At 58.0% G+C, this 20,486-nt stretch overlaps 1 protein-coding gene across 2 annotated transcripts; it reads right to left on the reverse strand.

The window, feature by feature from the left end:
• Positions 1 to 612: 612 nt before the first annotated feature.
• On the reverse strand, positions 613 to 19,475 carry HS3ST6 (heparan sulfate-glucosamine 3-sulfotransferase 6). 2 transcript variants are annotated; one of them, XM_059896569.1, is made up of 2 exons: positions 19,098 to 19,475; positions 613 to 1,369 (listed from the first exon to the last, which is right to left on the reverse strand). In XM_059896569.1, exons 1-2 carry the CDS (start codon positions 19,307 to 19,309, stop codon positions 754 to 756), a joined length of 828 nt encoding a protein of 275 aa, XP_059752552.1. In that variant the 5' UTR covers positions 19,310 to 19,475; the 3' UTR covers positions 613 to 753. The 2 variants fall into 2 exon arrangements, with proteins under 2 accessions (XP_059752552.1, XP_059752551.1); XM_059896568.1 differs by lacking the exon at positions 19,098 to 19,475 and adding an exon at positions 6,509 to 7,001.
• Positions 19,476 to 20,486: the final 1,011 nt, after the last annotated feature.

The following is a 20,486-nucleotide window of genomic DNA, read 5'->3' on the forward strand; positions in this document are numbered from 1 at the left end:
ATGAGAAGGCCACGCACCGCAACGAAGAGTAGCCCCCACTCAACGCAACTAGAGAAATCCCGCGTGCGGCAACGAAGACCCAACGCAGCCAAAAAATTAATTAATTAATTAATTATTTTTTAAAAAGAAACACCCTGCACACAGGAGTCACCTCATACCCGCTGTCCAGAGATTCCACCAGGTTTCCAGGAGGAAGTGTCCAGTGGACACAGGGACACAGAATTAGCTGAGGTCATGGGTGCAGCCTGAAGAACCGGACAGACCCAGCTTTAATCCTGCCCCACCACTCAAGCAACCTGGGCCCTCAGTTTCCCCATTCGGAATACGGGACAACCCAGCTTGGCATCCCAGGGCTGAGAAGAGAGCCTGAGGGTGGTCTCCAGAATCACCAGGGCTGAGCTGTATGTCACCGAGCAGGCCCCAAACCTCTCTGAGCCTAAGTTGCTCACTTGTGACAGGTGGCTAAGTTCACTGCCCACCTCGAGGGATAGACAAGGATCGGGTTTTTAACCACTCCCAGCATGAACAGTGCCCAGTAATGTTAGCTGGTAGGATTATCATCCCCGCAGGAGGTGGCACCTCCAACCCCACCCTCCAACCCTCAGGGGCACGTAGAAGAACACAGATCCAAACTTTATTTTGTAAATATTTCTCTCTGCCCAGCCCTGTGTACAGGGCCCGCTCCGGCTGGGTGACAGGCATAAATTAAGGTCACTGAGCATCCCCAGGCAGGGCGTGGGTTCCCCAACCCCATTAGTCCCAGCCGAAGTCCTGGCCGGTCATTTGGTAGAACTTGCGGTTAAAGGGCCGGTAGAAGGCCCGCAGGCGCTGGACCATGGCCTCGGGCACACGCGGGTGGGGCCGGCCCTTGGACTTGCCCAGGCAGCGGGGACGGCCGCTGCCCTGGGCCTTCTTGAGGCAGGGGAAGCCCTTGGTGGCGTTGAAGTAGAAGTGCTTGTCTGTGACGACCCGCTTGAGACCCAGGAAGTCCTGCACATGGCCCAGCTCCCCAGCTGGGTCGCTGACCAGGCGCTCACCGCTGACAAAGAGGAAGCGGGACAGTGGGAAGTAACGCAGCCAGTTGTCCAGGTGCTGGGCGTACAGGCCGATGCGCACGGCGCTCCAGGCCGTGTCCACGGGGCCCAGGCCTCGGCGGAAGGCCAGGGTGCCGAAGCTGGGCAGGCCCGGTGTCTTGGAGAGCATTTGCGCATAGTCAGAGATGGCCCGGGTCACGGGGTTCCGCACGACCACGATCAGCTTCGTGGCCGGGGACATGCCGTGGATGCGGCGTGGGGCCTCCCGGGTCACGAAATAGCTGGGGGTCTTCTCCATGGTGATCTGCCCATCCAGGGTGCGGGGCATCAGGCTCCTGTGGGAAGGTGGGTGGAGAGGGGGGCATGAGCAGGTGCTGGCCCTCCTCCAGCCCTCCCATGCTAGACCGGCCCCCAGGGGCCCAAGACTAACCTCCCCTTCCTCCAGGGAAGCCCTATACCTACAAGACAGGCGAGGCTCCCCATCTCCCCTTCCCCACCAGGCCCACCCATCCTAAGTGCCTGGGTGGGCAGCCTGGAGTGTGGGCCGTGAGGGCACCCAGCCTCAGCACAGGCTCACAGTAGGGGCCCATCCTGCAAGGCTATCCACACCCCTCCCAGAGCTTGACTGCACCCCAACCCTGACACTGCTGTGCCTCTCACCCCAGACCCAGCACTCCCCAGACTTGCCACCCACAAGGCTCCACCCACCCTCCCCACCCTCACAGGCCCCTGCACTGTAATTACCCCAGTCACACTTTCATTAAGTGGCTGATGGTGTCCCATGAATTAGGCCATTAGTTATTGACAAGTGTCCCTAAAAGTGGGCAGCTGCCCCTCCTATCACTCCCTCCCCTGTATGGCGTCTCCCGCCTTTGATGGCAGCCCTGCTAATTCTCCCCGACCTGGGCCCCCCAGAATGCTGAAAGCCACAGCGCAGCCCAGGACACTGGAGAGGTCAGTGAGGCAGCCTGAGGATCTGTCTCAAGACCCCAGCCACCTGGGTTGCCCAGACCCGGCTTGGAACCCATGGTGCAAGGCTGCAGCTGCAGCATTTCCGAGCAATCCTCTCATTCTGACCAGGGGTGGGGGTTGGGGGGCACTGACCCCATCCCAAGGTTCCGGGGGAGTCGGCTGGTGACAGACCCCTGACAACCCCAAACCTGGGGAAGCCCATCCTAGCACCCCAACCAGGCAGGCCAGGGACCCTGGGTAGCATCCTGAGGCCACCCTGCCAGCCAGGTAGAACAGGGTGGGGAGGGGCAGGGTGCAGCGGCAGGGCCAGCTGAGCAAACAGCTCCGAGGGAGGGCTGGGAACTAGGTCAACAGAGGCAGAGGCTATCAGGCTCTGTGCTAGGGATGGGTTGGGGGGGGGGGTCTCTGTCCCCCATGTCTGAGGGAGCTGCCCCCAATCCCGCTGACAGCCCTCAGGACTGGCCCCAGCCAGGAGGGTGACACACAGGACAGAATTCAGGTCTCATCCAGCCTAGTGACCCCCAGACTCGAGCTTCTGAGAGACAGTCTCCTCTTCCTGCTCAGGCCAGGTGGACACCCAGGTGTACAGGCACACGAGTTGGGGTGCTCAGCTTGGAGGGTGCTGATGTCGGGACTGGAGAACATGCACACATGAGTCCCAGGCATGCCGCCGGCTCCCCTGACACCAGCCTCTTGGCTCAGGGGAGTGGGGTGGGCTGCACGGTCTGCCGGCTGTGGAAGCTGCCCTTCCCCTCAAACTAAGGCCCTGGGCAGAGCTGGTCTACAGAAGTCATGGGAGACAATTCTGCTCCCCCCATGTCCCAGGAGTAATCTGGGACTTCTTCCACCCCACTCACTGCCCCATTTGAGGCTCAGAGACGGAGCAGGAAGTGCTGGGGTGGATGTCGGCTGCAGCTGCTGGGAGGCGGTGTTGGCTTGGCTTCTGCTCCCAGGAATCCAGGTGGGAATTGCACCCAGCCCTCCCTGTGAATAAGTTCAAAGAGAACTTGTGTGGGAACAAGGCCAAGGGCTGAGGTTCAGGACTGCAGCCTGGGGTAGCCAGCTCAGGGAACCCCCCTTCCCACAGAGGGAGGACAAAAGAAGGGGGATTTCCCAGCACTGGACCTCGATGCTGAGACCCACAGACAGAAGCCAGTGCCGACAGACGTCATCAGAAGTCACCGCCCTCCCTTCATCACCCTCCTGAGGGAGGGAACCAGCCCTGACTGCTCTGGGACCCTCCTCACCGACCTCTGACACCCCCTTCCCATCCCTTTCCTCCCCCAGGTGCCCAGTGACCCCAGGAGCACCCTCTTTCCTTCTCCAGACTGGGCTCACATGGTTCTGAGTAGCCCCACCCCTTCATGCCTGCCTGGGGGGAGGGGCTGCAAGGAAGCTGACAAAAATTAGAGGGACTTTAGCACCCACTGCTGTTTTCTCTCCAAGGAAGTCAGAGGAGAGGAAGTCAGGGAGGTGCCCCCAGCCCCACCGTGGAAGGGGGATGGGAACGGGGATGGGGGAGGCTGACTTTCTAGGCCCACTCTTGCCACAAACGAGCTTTGAGATCTGAGATCTTTGGGATCAATTACTCACCCTGCCCGGGCCTCAGAAGCCTGTCCCCAGCCAGCCAGACACAGAGGAGGGTGGGGATGGGGGCTTCTTGGGGGTGGGAGAGACTGGGGAGAGGATGAGAGGAACAGGACTCTGACCCCCACACGGCAAACATCTGACAAGTTGCTCTGCGGACACTCCCTCCCTGCTCATCTGGTCTGCATTTCCCTGCGGCTTCCATCCAGCCCCAGGCGACTCTCCCTCCTCTGTCTCAGCCCCACCCCCACCCCCCTATCCTGCACCTCGCCTGGGCCTCATCCAGCGGGGCCTGGGACTCAGCAGAAACCAGCTATGGTTCCTGTCTGGAACAACACAGTGTCAGGAGCCAAGGGGGTTGCCCTACCTGCATCCCTCCTGGTCTCTGTGCTTTTCCAAAATACTAAGGTCAAAGTACAGCCCCCACCTGCCCCCAGACAGGGTACCCCCTTCTGAACTGAGACTTGGGGGTGTTTGTCTGTGTGACCCCAGCACCTGTCAAACAGAAGGTGCTCAATGAGTCAGTGACTAGATGAACAAATGCTGTGTGAGCTTGGGGACACTTGGGGGTCACGGTCCCCAAGAAGGAGGATCCTCAAGAGACTGAGGGATGAGTTGAGGCCCAGAGAGGGGGACCGGTTTGGCCAAGGTCAACTTTGAGCAGCCCAGCACCCCTGCCAAGGCCAAGGGAAGGGCCAGAGTCACTGCCTGGTCACAGCCCAGTGGGAACAGGTGTCTCAGAAAGTCAACTGGGGGCACTGGTCACTGCTCCTTTACTCACCGCCCCACACCTCCACCAAGAACAGGCTCTGGAGGCTGGGCCCAGGGTCCTGAGAGCAGACAAGGCCACCAGACCCTCCCTGCCCGGGGGCTGGGCGTCCTCTTTGCAGCTGGGGAAACAGGCAGCAGTGGGCATTTTCAGAGGTTCACTGCACACTCACGGCTGGTTGGAAGGACAGTCAGGTTCAGAGGCACAGGTGCCTGTGAGCAACACCACGCCCATGTGCACACACATCAGCGCACGGCCTCGTCCCTTGTAAGGCATGTGGACACACGCACTCCAGAAGCTCAGCCCCGCACCAGCCAGTGAAGGGTCAGCACTAGCCAGCCCCGAGGGACAGCTCCGGATTAAAGGGGCGGAAGCCATGGACCTGACCCTCTGCCTCCTCTGCACCACCCCTCCCCCCAGTGCGGTGGCTGGGCTGAGGAAGGAGAAAGTCTGCTCTACCAGACTTAAACAGGCTGCTGAATCATCCCACTCCCATCTCCGGCCTCAGGGACACCAATGTCCCAAGAGCCCCTCCCCTGTGCTGAGGATCTGACCCCGAATCTGGGTCCAGCTGGCTTCCTCTCAGGCCCCTTAGGCTCCCCAGACCAGTCCCCCAGAGCTGGAGCATGTGCCCAGGGAGGGCCTGGATGGGCTCTCAGGATCCCTGGCTCTTTGGGAGCCTTTTTAGGTCTAAACCCAATTCTAGACTCTCCTGCAGCCCCTCATTAGCCCAGCTTATGGGGTCAGTAGTGAGCTCTGAAATTTGCACTATGGTTAACAGTGTGTCCTTCCCCTTCCCCATCCTCCCCCTTCCCCCCTCCTTCTCCCCTCCTCCTCTTCTTCCTCTGCACAGAAGTGAGGAATTAGGGATGCTTTCAGATGCTGAAGCACTGTCAGAGTGGGGTAGTGGTCTCTCCCTGAGTGCTGAGAATGCAGGGATTCAGACAGTCGGGTCCAGGGATGGACTCACCTCCCCCATCACCACACAACTTCCCTAGACCTCTGACAGCAGCAACCCTTCAGAGTTCATGAGCCAGAACCCCCTGTTCTCAGTGGGAACCCTCCAAACCCATAAGTAATTTTGATGCAAAAAAGCAAAGATAACAAGGTGGGGGAGGGGGGCAGGGTGGAATCTGGGTACAGAAAAACTGGTAAACCTGGAGGTAAAAAGTCTCAGTCCTGCCACCCCCCCACTCACCACTAATTCACCAGGTGACCTTGGGCAGGGTCCTCTCTGGCCCTTAGGGGCTTGGCCCAAGCTTGGGGATGAGGCTGGTGCTGTGGGGAGTGGGGTGACTCACCCTCCATCTGTAAGCCCTCATTTCCCCGAAGGAAGGGATAGGGCGCTGAGGCAGGCTTGTGCCCGACTGACAGAGGCAGAGGGCAGGGCCTCACACTCATCCTTCGGTGCTAACCTCGGCAGGGAGGGGCTGGTGTTTGACCAGCCACCAGGACAGGTTACTTCAGCTGTGGCTGGGTGCTCCCCCACATTCCACCACACTCCCCAAGGCCATACTGGGTGGGAGTCAGGGCAGCTACAGAGCCCCATGACATGAGGCTGGGGTCCCAACTCCCATCCCTGGGCATTGACTCAAAGGCACCCTCCTCCTTTCTAAAGACCAGACTTTCTCCAGACGCCCAGGACTATGGAGAAGGATTCCTCTCTCCAGGATCAGGGGTCTTAGGGGTGGGGAATGGGTTGACAGATACTTTCTAGGAGGCTGCAGGGAACCCGGAGACCCTTTCTTAAGGTAACTGACCAGAGTTCAGACATGCTCCCCTCAGTGATGCAGGGGAGAGGGCCAACTGAGCATGAAGCATTTCTAAAGCACCTCAGACCCCACAGGCTCCAAACTACTTCTCAGCTGGAATCGCACTCTAGCTCCGAACCAGGGCTTTCCCTGGAGTTTTCAAAGTTTCTGGGAGTCCATGGCCAGTGACCGACCCTCTTTTCCATAAAACCTGCTGCAGGAGGGCCGCGTCCTCCCGGTCAAGCCTCAGCCCCCACGCAGGCTGGTCTCAGCCCCAGAAGATGCCTGGAGTCCTCGCCCCGCGGGGTCCCCAGTGAGACCCCTGGGGCACACCACGCGGTTTCCCAGAAGGCACCCGCCAGGAAGCCGATGGGGCGGAAGGGACGAGCGCTCACCGGTACCAGGCGAGGCCGCGCTCGTAGCACCTGTCGAAGAAGTGGGGCTCCGAGCCGAGCGCGCGGACGTCGGGGTGCAGCCGCAGAAACTCCAGCAGGGCGCGCGTGCCGCCCTTCTTCACGCCCACGATAAGCGCCTGCGGGAAGCGCCGGCGGCCCGAGCCACTGGCCACCGGCAGGCCGGACTTCCCGGGGCTGCGGGCTGCGAGGGGCGGCTCGGCGGGCGGGGGGGCCGGCGCGGGGATGCGGCCGGCCGGCGGGCAGCGGCCGGGGAGGGCGCAAAGGCAGTAGGCTCCGAGCACCAGAGCAGCGAACAGCAGAGGCGCACGGGGCGCCCGAAGCGCGGCCCCGGGCCCGTCCCCGGCGCCCTGGCTGCCTCCTGCCCCGCCGCCCAGACCGCCGCTACCTGCCATGGGGCCACACCGCTCCCAGGCCTGGGAGCGGGGGCTGCAGGAGGGCGCACATCCCCGCCCGCGCCGCGCTCAGTCCGCTTGCGCCCGGCTTCTGCTCTGCGCCCCACTGCCCAGTCTTCTGGGAGCCGGGAGGGACCAGTGCTAGGGCGGGATGCCCCGCCCAGCCCAGAGGCCCCGCCCCGCTTGAACCACTGCTCCACCCGGGACTCGCCGGCACCTACGGGCGCCGCGGCACGACTCCGAGCCTCAGTGACTAGCCAGACGCGCCCGCTCGGAGACCCCAGGCCCCAGCCCGCTCGGGATGCGGCGGCGGCAGATTGGGACGCAGGACGGTGACAGGACTGAGCTGCTGGCCAAAGGACCCGCTCTCAGAGGGCCGATCGCTGCCCCTCCCGGACGAGGGCAACGCGGCAGGTGCGCGGGAGGACCAAGTGGGCCAAGAAGTCGCGTGCACCTGGCCCTAGTGCGCAGAGGGGTTCAGGGAAGGTGGAGGGAAGTCTGCGGCGGGAATGGGGCGCATCTTGCTGAGAGTTGGCTTGCCATTGCCATGCATCAGGGTCACTGGCAGGGCGGTTGGAGAGGACTAGCCAAGTTGATTACCATTTTAAAGTCTGGGAGACAGGCTCAGGGAGGACAGGCGTCTTTTCCAAGGGCCCAGTGAAATTCAGACCTCAGTCTTCTGACCCTTTTTACCATGTCACACGGTCTGTTTGTGCAGCCTCGTCCACCTGGTGTTGCCCTGGGATGTCAGTGACCCATCTCTGGCGCTGGCAAAGCGGCTCCTATTGGAGATGTGAAGGATTCGGGAGACCTGTGCTGGGGAAACTAGAAGGAGGAGCCTGGGTCCTGTCCTAGGAGCTTCCTCTGAGGGGCAGGGAGACTCAGGGGCCACTCCCAGTAATGAGACCTCCTGGGCGCTGGACACTCTGCGGGAGTTTTATGCACCCCCAGGCTCACTGAACCCCAGCCCAGCACAAAGAAGTCAGAGGAGAGCTGGCTGGGAGAAGGTGAGCACAGTCCCAGGTAGAGACAGAATGGAACCCATGTCCTGCCTTTGCCTCTACCCCAGGCTTCCTGGCCTCAGGGTTGGTGCAGGTGGGCATGGGCTCCCCGAAGAGGCCAGCCTTCCTCCAGCCAATGCCCAGAGACTACTGCCCTGGCTTCTGCTGGTTAATGGGCTGTTCCTGAGCCTAATGGTATCTGGATATAAGGGCAACCTGGAGCACTTCCCCGGGGCAGGGGCCTCCATGACCCACCCAGAGGTAGCCTTGGCCGGAAGAGGGCTCTGCAGAGCCAATGGGGTGAAGACCACTGACCAGGGCCTCAGCCCAGTTCCCAGATGCCATGCCTGCATCTGCTTGTTAGGGCATGACTCAGCCAGGAGCCCCGTCTGTGGGGTGTTGGCACAGTGCTGTCTGGGGTGCATGCCGGCACATGCAGGGTCACAGGAAGTTCTTCTTCTGGTCTAGCTTAAAACAGGATTTGTTCCAGACAGTCTGGTTCTCCTTAGAGCCACCCACTCCACCTGCAGCACCCACCCACAGCCTCAGCAGCCACCACTCAGGGCTCCAAATTCCAGCTTTAAAACCTGATGGCCCCTCCATCTCCCTGCCCAGCACAGGCACTGGTTAGGCACCCCCTAGCCTTTGCTCATGCTGTTCTCCCTTCTGGGAATGCCTTTTCCTTAATCCCGCCCCCCACCACACACACACACACACACACACACACACACACACACTCACACACACACACTCACACACACAGATACACCTTGAGGACTTTCCAGGAAGAACTTACCAAGAACAGCAGGACACCAAACATGCTGGGGGTGGGGGAGTGAGGTCCAGGACAAGAGTCAGCTTGGTGTTTGGTATCTGATCCCCTCTCTCCACCCACCATCTGGTTCTCAGGTGAGGGGTGGGTGCAAATCTGAGGACATCCACGATGGCAGCCTTGGGAAGTTTGTTCACCAGTGTACCTCACAGAGCCTGGTACCTGATAGGCACTCAATAGAGACAAGCCAGTGGAAGGATGGGAGTGGAGAGAGAGAGGCTGAAGAAGGCTTTCTAGAGTAGGTGATTGTCAGGCAAGGAGCAGGACAGCATCCCAGTCAGCTGGGGAAAGGCCCAGTAGCAGAGAGCATAGTGATGGGATGGGGGTAGTGAGGAGGAGGAACGGGGTAGAGCCGGGGCTCATCCCTGGGGAGTGGGTCCCAGCCTCATCTTTCTCTAGCACATGGCCTCAGGCTCCTACCAGCCCAAACCTCTGGTCCCTAAAATAGAAACTTGACTCTGAAGGAAGAGCTTCATTGAAATGCAATTCCCATAACATGCAATTCAGCCATTTAGTTTCTCAAATTCAATGGCTTTCAGTATATCCACAGTGTTGTACAACCATCACCACAATAAATTTCAGAACATATTCATCACCCCAAAAAGAAATCCCATACCCGTTAGCAGTCACTCCCTGTTCTCCCCTCCCCCAGCCCCTGGCAACCACTAATCCACTTTCTGTCTCTGTGAATTTGTCTCTTCTCCACATTTCATATAAGTGGAATCATACATTATGTGGCCTTTAGCAACTGGCTTCTTTCACTCAGCATAGTGTGTTCAAGGATCATTTATGTTGTAGTGTGTGTGTCAATGCTTCATTCCTTTTTAGGGCTGAAAAATATTCCACTGTATGGATGGATCACATTCTGTTTATCTATTCATCAGTCAATGGACACTTCGGTTTTATCCACCTTTTGGTTATTGAGGATCATGCTGCTGTGAATGTTGATTTACAAGTTCTTTTGTGGACATACATTTCATTTCTCTTGGGTATATACCTAGGAGTGGAATTGCTGGGTAGACGGTAACTACATTTAGCCTTTTATGATGAGTCCTTTTGAAGGTTAAATCTGGGAATTTCAGAATCTACATCTCCATGCTCCTCACCCCCAGAGCTGCTGCCTTCCCTCCTCCCCAGGATGTCTGAGTGGCTCCTCCACTCTGCCTCTGCCCTGCTTTGCCATCAGAGTCCAGCCCCAGCTCCCCGCTGTGTGACCTAGAGGCAGTGAATCCCCCTCTCTGAGCCACAAGGTGAAAAGTCACTTTGGGGCCCCAAAAGAGACCAGGCCATGGGGGCACAGGGTGGGTGGCTGTCCCTGTGCCCTGAGAGGGTGGCTCAACTCCTGCCCTGTCTGGTCGCGCCTCCTGTCAAGAGAAAACAGGTGTCAGCCAGGCCCTTCTGCCCAGCCTGATCTCCCCTGGGGCCCCTCAGCTTCGAGGGCTCCACATGGCCCAATTTCAATTCCCCTTTTACCTTGTCTGGACCCCCATGCAGGATGGCCAGGCAGAGGTCCCTCCTTAGGCCAGCCATCAGATGTGCAAATAAGTCGGGTCTGATGTGGCATCCAGGAAGGAACAGGGAGAATGTGGGAGAGGAGGTGGACTGAGCTGCGCAGGCTGCTGGGTCACATACGCACCATCCCTGGGGGAGATGACAAGGGGGGCCAGAGCAGAGGGGATCAGAGAGGGCAGGTCTAGGAAGGGAGTCCTGAGGAGCAAGGTCATGGTGGGAGGAAGGCCCAGCCTGGCCTCACAGATCCATGACCCAGCTACCCAGCTATGTGTCTCCTTCGCATACTCTAATTATTTCCCTGTGGGTGATTTTGATCCCCATCTATCTCCTCCACCTACCCATGAGCTCTGCAAGGGCAGGGATGGGGTCAGTCTTGAGCCCTGCTGTGGCTCCATGCCTAAGCATGTTGAGTGCTTATGAATGTTTGTTGAGTGACTGAGTAACTGACTCTGTGTGTATGTCTGAGAGAGTCTAGGTGTGGACCCCTCTCCCACGCCCCTCTCCACCTCCTTCCCAGCCTGTCCCCTCCGCAGGGTGGGCACCCCCAGCCTAGGCCCCCACAGCATCGCAGGGTGTGCAAGCAGCTGTCCCACTCTGGAAAATGATTAATAACACCGTGCAGTCCCTCCCTCTGTGGGGGACAGCTGGGGGAGATTTCACACATTCGGGCCTTCCAGAAACTTCCTCCCTTAGAACCACACCCTTACCCCCCAGACCCACTCCCACAGCCTGCTGGGATTCCTCAGCCTGCAAGGGGAGCCGAGGGGAGGGGGCTGTGGCCGAGGGCAGGCCCAGCTGTCCTTGATTGGTGTGGGATTTTTCCACTTGAGATGCCGGATTCGCCGGAGCACATAGAGGATGCAATTTCCTCCTGGGGAGGGACCCCTAAGAGACGTCTACCCACCTACCCCCAGAGCCCAGTTCAGCCTGGTAGGGAACAAGGGGGCCAGGAGGCCATGGGGAGCGGGGGCGTCGTGCAGCACAGTACAAAGCTGACAGCAAGAACTTTTTAGGCGATGAAGGCTGATTCAATCCCAGCTCTACCCCTCCTAGCAGGTGACCTCAGCAGGTATCCAGCCTCTCTGAGATTCATTTTCCTACTTTATAAAACAAAGATGACACCAGCCCCCACCTCTTTGGGTGCCTGGCTTCTAAGCTCTTTATGATAAGGAGGTAGTGGACATGTGACAGTGACCCTGGCACAAGAAGGGGTGCCCTGAAGCTGCTCCCACCCTGAAAGACCTAAGTACTTCATAATTCATCCTCCTGGGGGTCCAGGCTGCAGAGGAAAGGCCTCCCTAGTCTCAAGGTGTCCAGCCAGCCTGGCTTGCTGGAATCCAGGGTCTTATTCCTGGTGACCAGCTAGACGTGGGGACACCGTGGGACACAAGGGTTTGCCAGGGCAGACAATATTTCCAGCATCAGGAAGGACATATGAATGGCCCCTTGGCAAGGAGTGGAGAGGAGTGAGGGCTTCCCCAGCCACCCTGAGCGGTCACACACATGCACGGAGCCTGCCTAGGGCTCCAGGGTTTGCCAGAAGGAGCCGGACCCCTCTCCTGCACAGGGATGGCCCCCAGCTTCCTTCCAGCCGCCCTCACTCCTTTCCCTTGGGTCTTCCTGGAGGGCTCAGCACAGACAGAGGGCCGTTTGCCACAGGTCCCTGCTTCTCCAGGAGAGGGCAGGGCTCCGGGTTCCCAGGATGCATAACTGGGCCTGCAAATTGCTTCCCACCCACCAGCCTGGCCCAGCTCAATTTACAACAATCCTTCTAGGCTGGCAGTCCCAGCCCTGCAAAGAGGAGGGCTGGTAACAGCCTTTATACCCAAGGTGAGTCTACAGGGGGAAGAAAGGAGGGTCAGACAGAAACAGGACTCCCTCTGTCCCCACCCCATCCCCACCTCCTCTAGCTTCACAGCCCCACGCCAGGCCTCTGGGCGTGGGAGCCTCTTGGCATCATGAGGAAGGCTGGGAATCATCTAAGAGGCTCCACATTAAGCCACTGGGGCTCTGTGGCCAGGTCTGTCCGCCTGTGCCCTGGTGAGGGTCCCCATGGACTGCAAGCTGACTGTGAGCACATTCTGTCAGGAGCAAGGGACCCGGCGCAGGCTCAGGAACCCCACGCTCTGCAGAGGGCACACGACCACGGGCGTATACACACACACACACACACACACACACACACACACACAGAGGCAGGAGTGGGGTTCAGAGATCTGCTGCCCGGCCCCAGCCACTGTCCCCCACCCAGTGTGGAGAGCCCCAAGTTTGAACCTCCCTGCACACGAGTGACCTACTCACAGGTGTACGGCCAGCACAGCCAGTGAACAGTATCCCCACGGAGGGCCACACTCCATCCCACCGCAATTCCAGGAGAAACACCCCATGCCCACAGTTGGCCAGACAGACATACAGACAGGTATGCAGCCAGTCTTGTTCAGCTGGGGCTCAGGAAGACCCAGAACCCAGAGCCCAGGGCCGAGCATCTTGGGGCAGGTGCCTGGCACTCTGCCCTGCTCCCCACCAGACCCCTCCCTAAGCGGCAGGCTTCCTGCTCTGACAACAGGACCTTCAAAATTGACTCCCACCCCCTCCTCAGAGAACAATGACTCCATCCTTGTCCCCTATACCGGTCAGCACTGTCCTTCCTCTGACTCTAGCTTCCCTGTCCTCCCCCAACTTCCAGACACACCCCAGGGGCTCCAGTCTCAGAGATGAGGTACAAAAAACCTCACACTCTTGAGACTAAGGGACCAAAAAGCCACTGCAGTCGGAGATGGGATGGGGAGCCCAGGGCCACAGGCAGACTGCATCTCGGGGTGAGGCGGGGCAGAGCCCACAGTGCCCGCCTCGTCTCTGCTCCAGCCTCCAGCAGTGCAGCCGCCAAGCCCTTTGCAGCCAAGAGGAGCTTGTAAACGTCCTAGTTGGAGATGAAACATGATAAGACATGAAACCAGGGGCTGAACCATGGATACTCTCCACGGTTTTACAAGGAACAAATCACGCCTAGAGACAGGTGCTGGGGGTGCTGAGGGGCTGGGGTGGAAGGAGCTTATAGACAGGTAACCCTCAGTCCCCTCCCCAGCAGCCTCCCCTCCTGTCTGCTTGGGAGGCCCACCAACTGTCTTCCCTGGGCTTCTTGCCCCTAAGCTCCTTAAGCAGAGCCCTAGTGCCCAGGGCCAGGGTAGAGTGACAGGTGGTCCTGGGGTTCCTGCATCCACCAGGGCACAGATTCACTCATGCAGATGTGTGGTTCACTCATCCTGAGACTGTGCAGCCCCTGCAGAGGGAGCGAGCAGAAGTTTGATGCACATTCACCTGATGCTACCTTGGGCAGCACCCCTTCAGGGCTCCGTGTTTGGGGTAGGGAACGAGATTACCCCATTCTAGAATGGACTCTGGCTGGCCTAGAGGCCCAGGTGCAGGGGTTTGGGTGCAGGGACTGTGGGTAATAAAAACAACACAGTTATGATTTTTTAAAAAAAAACACTGCTGTCATTTGTGGAGTGGGAAATCAAGACAGTGGGGGGGATGGTTCTGTGGAGCCTCAGCAAGCAGAGCCAGTGGGAACCCCTGAGGGAAGTTACCTGGTCTGATGATTATTTTGCAAAGACCACACCGGTTGGGACAGCTGAGAGCTGTCACTATTGTGGGGGAGAGAAGTGGGCAAAGATGCATGGGAAGTGGAACTCCAGGACTTGGTGCCCCCGGGGTGGGCCAGGGTGGCAGCAGGTACAGTGAAGGCGTGGAAGGGCCACAGCCAGAGGAGGTTGGGGGCATCAGAGCAGGCGGGTCCCACCCAGCTGCCCTGGAGAAGGGGCTGAGCCTTGGCTGGGGCTGGGAGCGTCCTGTCTCCACCTTCCCCCAGCCCCCAGCTCTGTCCCGCTCCTGCTGACTCCGGCCTCGGACTGCTCGCCCCGCACTAGTCACCGTCTTGAAGCCCACCAGATGCGGCCCCACCATCACCGGCCGCCGCACCCTCGGACGCCAAGAGGCCTCGGCCTGTGTGCCGGGCACTGGCATGTTGGGTGGGCGCGACCTGGGGGCCAGGTGATGCCGGCGCCGACCACTGGGTGCCGCGGGGAAGCGCTGCCGGGGCGCGGGGCTGGGCTGGGACAGGGTGGGCCGCGGGCGTCGCGAGGGGCACCGGGTCGGGCTGGGGCCGGGGCGCGGGACGGCGAGGATTAGGGGACGCGGAGCCGGCCTGGGGTGCGAGGCCACTGGGGCGCGAGATGTGGTTAGGGCGCGAGGACCCGGCCCGAGTGGGGGTCACGGGAAGGGGCGCGGCGTGGGGGGAGCTGGGCGCAGGGACCCGCCCAGACCGTCAGAGCTGTCGCCGCAGCGCCCCCGGCGGCGCCACGGGGAACTGCAGCACCCGCTCAGGCCCCAGCGCTCCTGGGGCCTGAGCGGCCCCTGCTGGTCCGTCCTGCACACGGTCCCTAGGCCCACTTGCAGACGAGGGGGCCTTGAGGACCGGTTGACTCAGAAGGGGGTCATAGCGCTAGGCCCCCTACCAGGGCCTTGTATGGGGGTGGGGGCACGGTGGATGACTTGGCGGTGACCGCTGACTTCTCCGGGCTGCCACTTCCACTTGCCGGCCCGGCCCACGTGCCCGCATGAGGTCAGGGGGTCCTGGGACCTACCCACAGGACCTGCCCCGAGCAGCACTCCCCCCAGGGTCACGGCTTTCCCTGGCAATTGTCACTCAGAAGAAAGGAAGGCCTTGGATGAGCGAAAGTCCCAGTCATTGTCAATTCACTTGTCTGTTCCGCGTTTATTGAGCTCCCTTCTGAGCCGGTCCCTGCCTCCAGGCTGGGGATCAGCAGAGTCCCAGACAGATTTCTTCTTTCTCCCACTGGTCCCCTGCCCAAGGTGCCCTGCCCTGCCGTGCTGTGCCTGGGCCTGCTGGCTGCTGTTGGCTGGTGTCGGCAGAGCACCAGGAGCTCTCTGCTCCCAAATGCAACACTTGGCTCCAAAGGCTGTGTCCTAGGGGCTCCACCTGGCAAGGAAGGGGGCACGGGTGGGGAGCAGAGGGGGATGGGCTCTCAAAGAGCCTTTTGTTTCTCAAGAAGCAACTGGGGCTGCAGGCCAGAGGTTATGATGTAACCCAGCAGCGGGGGGAGGGGTGGGTGACATGATTCCATCCAGCCCTTGGCAGAGACACTGCCCGGGGGCCATCCATTTCCAGGCTCGCGATGTGATGGGACCTCGGGGTCCTGGGGCTCACCCTCCTCACTCCCCTTCTCCAAGGACACTGCTTGCCAGCTCCCACCCCTCCCAGTTAACCACCATGTACAAATGAGCATGGGGCCCCTGGGGTGCAGGCAGCCAGGCACTGCTACTCACAGCTCCCTTACCAGTCTCACCGGCCCCAGCCCCAGCCCACCTGGGCACCAGCAGATCTTCCAGCCAACCCTGCTACAGGTCTGAGCCCAGAGACGCAGCCCCAGGGGCATGGCCTGGACACATTGGCCCAGTTTGCAGGAGGAGGCCAGCCTGCTCTTGGGCCAAGTTCACGCTCTGGGAGCCCTCTGGGCCAGTATGCAGAGCCAGGAGTGCTGGGAGAGGTGAGCAAAGTCCAAGGTCCATCCTGGCCCTGGGGCCCAGAGATTCCTGCTGACCATTCAGCTGGCTCCCTCCCCACCCCTAGCCACCTTCAACATGCCTGCTGACATCAGACTACACTCAACAAGTGGTCATGACCTTCCCAGAGCCACCGTTTGTCATTGGGGGTGAAGAAGAGAGGAAAGGGACAGGTGTGGACAGAGAGGACCTGAGGCTGAGTAGTCTCAGGCAAGTCCCGCCCCCTCTCTGAGCCTCCTGTTCCTCTCCTGGAGAATGAGTGCCTGCCCCACCAGGGTTAGGGTAGAGCTTCAGCACAGTGATGCCCATGAAGACACACTAAGCACTCAATAACTGCTCACTTACAGTGGGCTTGCCCTGGGCCAAAGCTGGCTGCTAGACTTGGCGTGGGCAGGCCACAGGCTGGGCTGGGACAGTGCCCCAGGGCCAGTAATGACCCCAAGTGACTAGGCTCCACTTCAGCCGGTGACCAGCTTGGGACACAGAGGGGAGGTTGGTCAGAGATACGAGCTGGAAACACAGGGTTCTCTGCAACCCCAGGGGGATTTTCTAGCAGCTGCAATCAGTGCTGGCCCCCAGCAGGGCAGAGATGGAGAGGTTTTCTAGACAAGGAGGCTGCCGCACTGTGGGGAGGGGATGAGCTGCAGGAAGCCCCTCCTGAATGGGGCTCCTCCGCATTGGCCTCCTTGGTGCTTTGTCAGTGCTGACCCCTCCCACCCGCCACATACCTTGCCCTGATCAGTGGCTCAGGTCTAACTCATAGAGCAACATGCACTCAGAATCCATGCATCTACGCCACCTTCCTGCCCCACCCCCCATGGCTTTCCCGTGCCCTCACCCAACAAGGAGACAGGCTGGGTTCCCCAGACAGGGGAAGGTTATGTGCACCACCCAAGGTTGAGAAGTAAGCCGGAGGCCCACCAAGGCCCAGCAGGTGAGCCAGCAGCCCCTGCACAGTGACCCTGTGCCACAGCAGAGACTCCTGACCTGTGGCTGGGGGTCAGGGAAGGGGCAGCACTGGCCTCTCCCTCCTCCCTCCCCAGCCACACCAACCTCATCTGACCACCTCTGCCTTCACACCTGCAGGCTCCACTCTGCCCCATGTGGGGTGCTCCCAGCTGCTGAGTAGGTCTGTTCCAATCATGCACTCAGAACTGGAGGAATAACCACAAGATGGGTTTGGGGACCCACTAGACCCACTGTGAAATGGACCTGAGCTAAAACTCCATTGACCACCGGGTCTCCATAAGCCCCTACTTGACACAGTTTGTGTGTCCTGGAATTGGTATCAGTCCAGAGCCAGTGTCCAGTAGTCCCCAAAATGTCTGATTACTTCCCTTTCCCTAATGCACAGTGGCCCTGGTATAGGTCACTTTGGAGAAGGCTGGGAGAAAGATTAACAATCTAAATTTTTGGTGATATAGCAGGGTCCTTCCTCGAGGGGTCCCGCCTCTGGTTCATTCAAGGTGTTCTGGGCATGTAAACTGGCTCAAGCCTGGGAATTAAATGAGGGGTCATGACTGTCTTTATGACTCAAGTTATACTCTTGCTCACTTGACCTAGAACTCTTCTGCTCATTAAGATCAAGTGAGAATTCAGCAGGCTTCCGATCTATTTCACTTCCAGGAGCACCCCGCCCCACTGGCCGACGCTGTAATTCTGTGGGAATCAGACTATTCTGACGGCCGCTTTGCCTCTGCTGGCCATCACAGTGAGCACCGCTCCCTTGCCTTTGGTCACTGAGAGCCGCCACGTGGTCCTGTCACCCCGGGATCCAGTGACCCCCGTGAATTTCAGTCTTCTGGTTCAGTGGCAGCAGGTCTCCTGTAATTCCTGGCCTACAGAGAAGAGTGATCACAGAGCGCTTCTACGATGCTGGGGCTCCGCGCACAAATTTTCCTCACAATCGTGGTGAGAGGTGTGCTGTCTGGATCCTCCAAGGTGGGAGAGCAGGTCCTAAATGACAGACCCACTCTAACTTTCCAGTCTCCCTAAGGCTTTGGATCCCTCCTTCCATTGAACCAAGGCAAGTCTGGCATTACAGCTCATTCAGTGTTGGCCACTTTTTGGTCCATGTTTCAGCCAACCAACCAACCAAACCATTCGAGCCCTTTCTGATCCCCCAAGCTATATCATTAAACCCAGAATCTCTGCTTAGTGAGCCCCTATCAATAAATTTGCCCTGACCCAACATTATGTTCCTTCCAACCTTATCCCACCCTTAGTATCCATTCCAACACGTTCCCTGGATTTCTGTCAAGATAAATTGGGGGGAAGCCACCACAATGAGAAGCCTGCACACCGCAACGAAGAGTAGCCCCCGCTCGCCACAACTAGAGAAAGCCCACGCGCAGCAATGAAGACTCAATGCAGCCAAAAATAAATTAATTAATTAATTTTTTAAAAAAAGGTAAATTGGGAAAGTCGTGTAGTTCTCTTGGAGTACACCACACCTCCTCACAGGGCCCATTGTGCACATCCTCCTTCAGGGCCTGGGGCAGGCCAAGCCCGCGGCCTTCTCAGGGCCTTTGCATATACTGTGGGAAGCTCTTCTCCTTGCTTCTGTCACCTTCGCTGCTGAGCTGGCATGACCCCTCCTTGGCGTCCCCCTCCCTGACCACTGGGCCCCAAGCACCAGCCCCCTAATTGCTCCCCCGCCCCCATATTCTAGCGTCTCTCTCTGCTGTAGTTATACATAGCCCTTCTCTTCATCTGGCATGAACTTACTGTCTCAACTATGCCTTAAGACCTTGAGGGCAGGCCCTGAACCAAGATGGCGGAGTAGAAGGACGTGCTCTCACTCCCTCTTGTGAGAACACCAGAATCACAACTAGCTGCTGGACAATCATCAACAGGAAGACACTGGAACTCACCAAAAAAGATACCCCACATCCAAAGACAAAGGAGAAGCCACAATGAGACGGTAGGAGGTGCGCAATCACAGTAAAATCAAATCCCATAACTGCTGGCTGGGTGACTCACAGACTGGAGAACACTTATACCACAGAAGTCCACCCACTGGAGTGAAGGTTCTGAGCCCCACGTCAGGCTTCCCAACCTGGGGGTCCAGCAACGGGAGGAGGAATTCCTAGAGAATCAGAATTTGAAGGATAGTGGGATTTGATTGCAGGACTTTGACAGGACTGGGGGAAACAGAGACTCCACTCTTGGAGGGCACACACAAAGTAGTGTGCACATCAGGACCCAGGAAGGAGCAGTGACCCCAGGGGAGACTGAACCAGACCTACCTGCTAGTGTTGGAGGGTCTCCTGCAGAGGTGGGGGGTGGCTGTGTCTCTCTGTGAGGACAAGGACACTGGGAGCAGAAGTTCTGGGAAGTCCTCCTTGGCGTGAGCCCTCCCAGAGTCCGTCATTAGCCCCACCAAAGAGCCCAGGTAGTCTCCAGTGTTGGGTTGCCTCAGGCCAAACAACCAACAGGGAGGGAACCTAGCCCCACCCATCAACAGTCAAGCGGATTAAAGTTTTACTAAACTCTGCCCACCAGAGCAACAGTCAGGTCTCCCCGCTACCAGTCCCTCCCATCAGGAAACTTGCACAAGCCTCTTAGATAGCCTCATCCACCAGAGGGCAGACAGCAGAAGCAAGAACTACAACCCTGCAGCCTATGGAACAAAAACCACATTCACAGAAAGATAGACAAGATGAAAAGGCAGAGGGCTATGTACCAGATGAAGGAACAAGATAAAACCCCAGAACAACAACTAAATGAAGTGGAGATAGGCAACCTTCCAGAAAAAGAATTCAGAATAATGATAGTGAAGATGATCCAGGACCTCGGAAAAAGAATGGAGGCAAAGATCGAGAAGATGCAAGAGATGTTTAACAAAGACCTAGAAGAATTAAAGAACAAACAAACAGAGATGAACAATACAATAACTGAAATGAAAACTACACTAGAAGGAATCAATAGCAGAAGAACTGAGGCAGAAAACGGATAAGTGACCTGGAAGATAGAATGGTGGAATTCACTGCTGCAGAACAGAATAAAGAAAAAAGGATGGAAAGAAATGAAGACAGCCTAAGAGACCTCTGGGATAACATTAAATGCAACAACATTCGCATTATAGGGGTCCCAGAAGGAAAAGAGAGAAAGGACCAGAGAAAATATTTGAAGGGATTATAGTCAAAAACTTCCCTAACATGGGAAAGGAAATAGCCACCCAAGTTCAGGAAGCGCAGAGAGTCCCATACAGCATAAACCCAAGGAGAAACACGCCGAGACGCATAGTAATCAAATTGGCAAAAATTAAAGACAAAGAAAAACTATTGAAAGCAGCAAAGGAAAAACGACAAATAACATACAAGGGAACTCCCATAAGGTTAACAGCTGATTTCTCAGCAGAAACTCTACAAGCCAGAAGGGAGTGGCATGATATACTTAAAGTCATGAAAGGGAAGAACCTACAACCAAGATTACTCTACCTGGCAAGGATCTCATTCAGATTCGATGGAGAAATCAAAAGCTTTACAGACAAGCAAAAGCTAAAAGAATTCAGCACCACCAAACCAGCTCTACAACAAATGCTAAAGGAACTTCTCTAAGGGGAAACACAAGAGAAGAAAAGGACCTACAAAAACAAACCCAAAACAATTAAGAAAATGGTCATAGGAACATAC

Source organism: Balaenoptera ricei, chromosome 15, assembly GCF_028023285.1.
Source record: "Balaenoptera ricei isolate mBalRic1 chromosome 15, mBalRic1.hap2, whole genome shotgun sequence".
Lineage (NCBI taxonomy): Eukaryota > Metazoa > Chordata > Mammalia > Artiodactyla > Balaenopteridae > Balaenoptera > Balaenoptera ricei.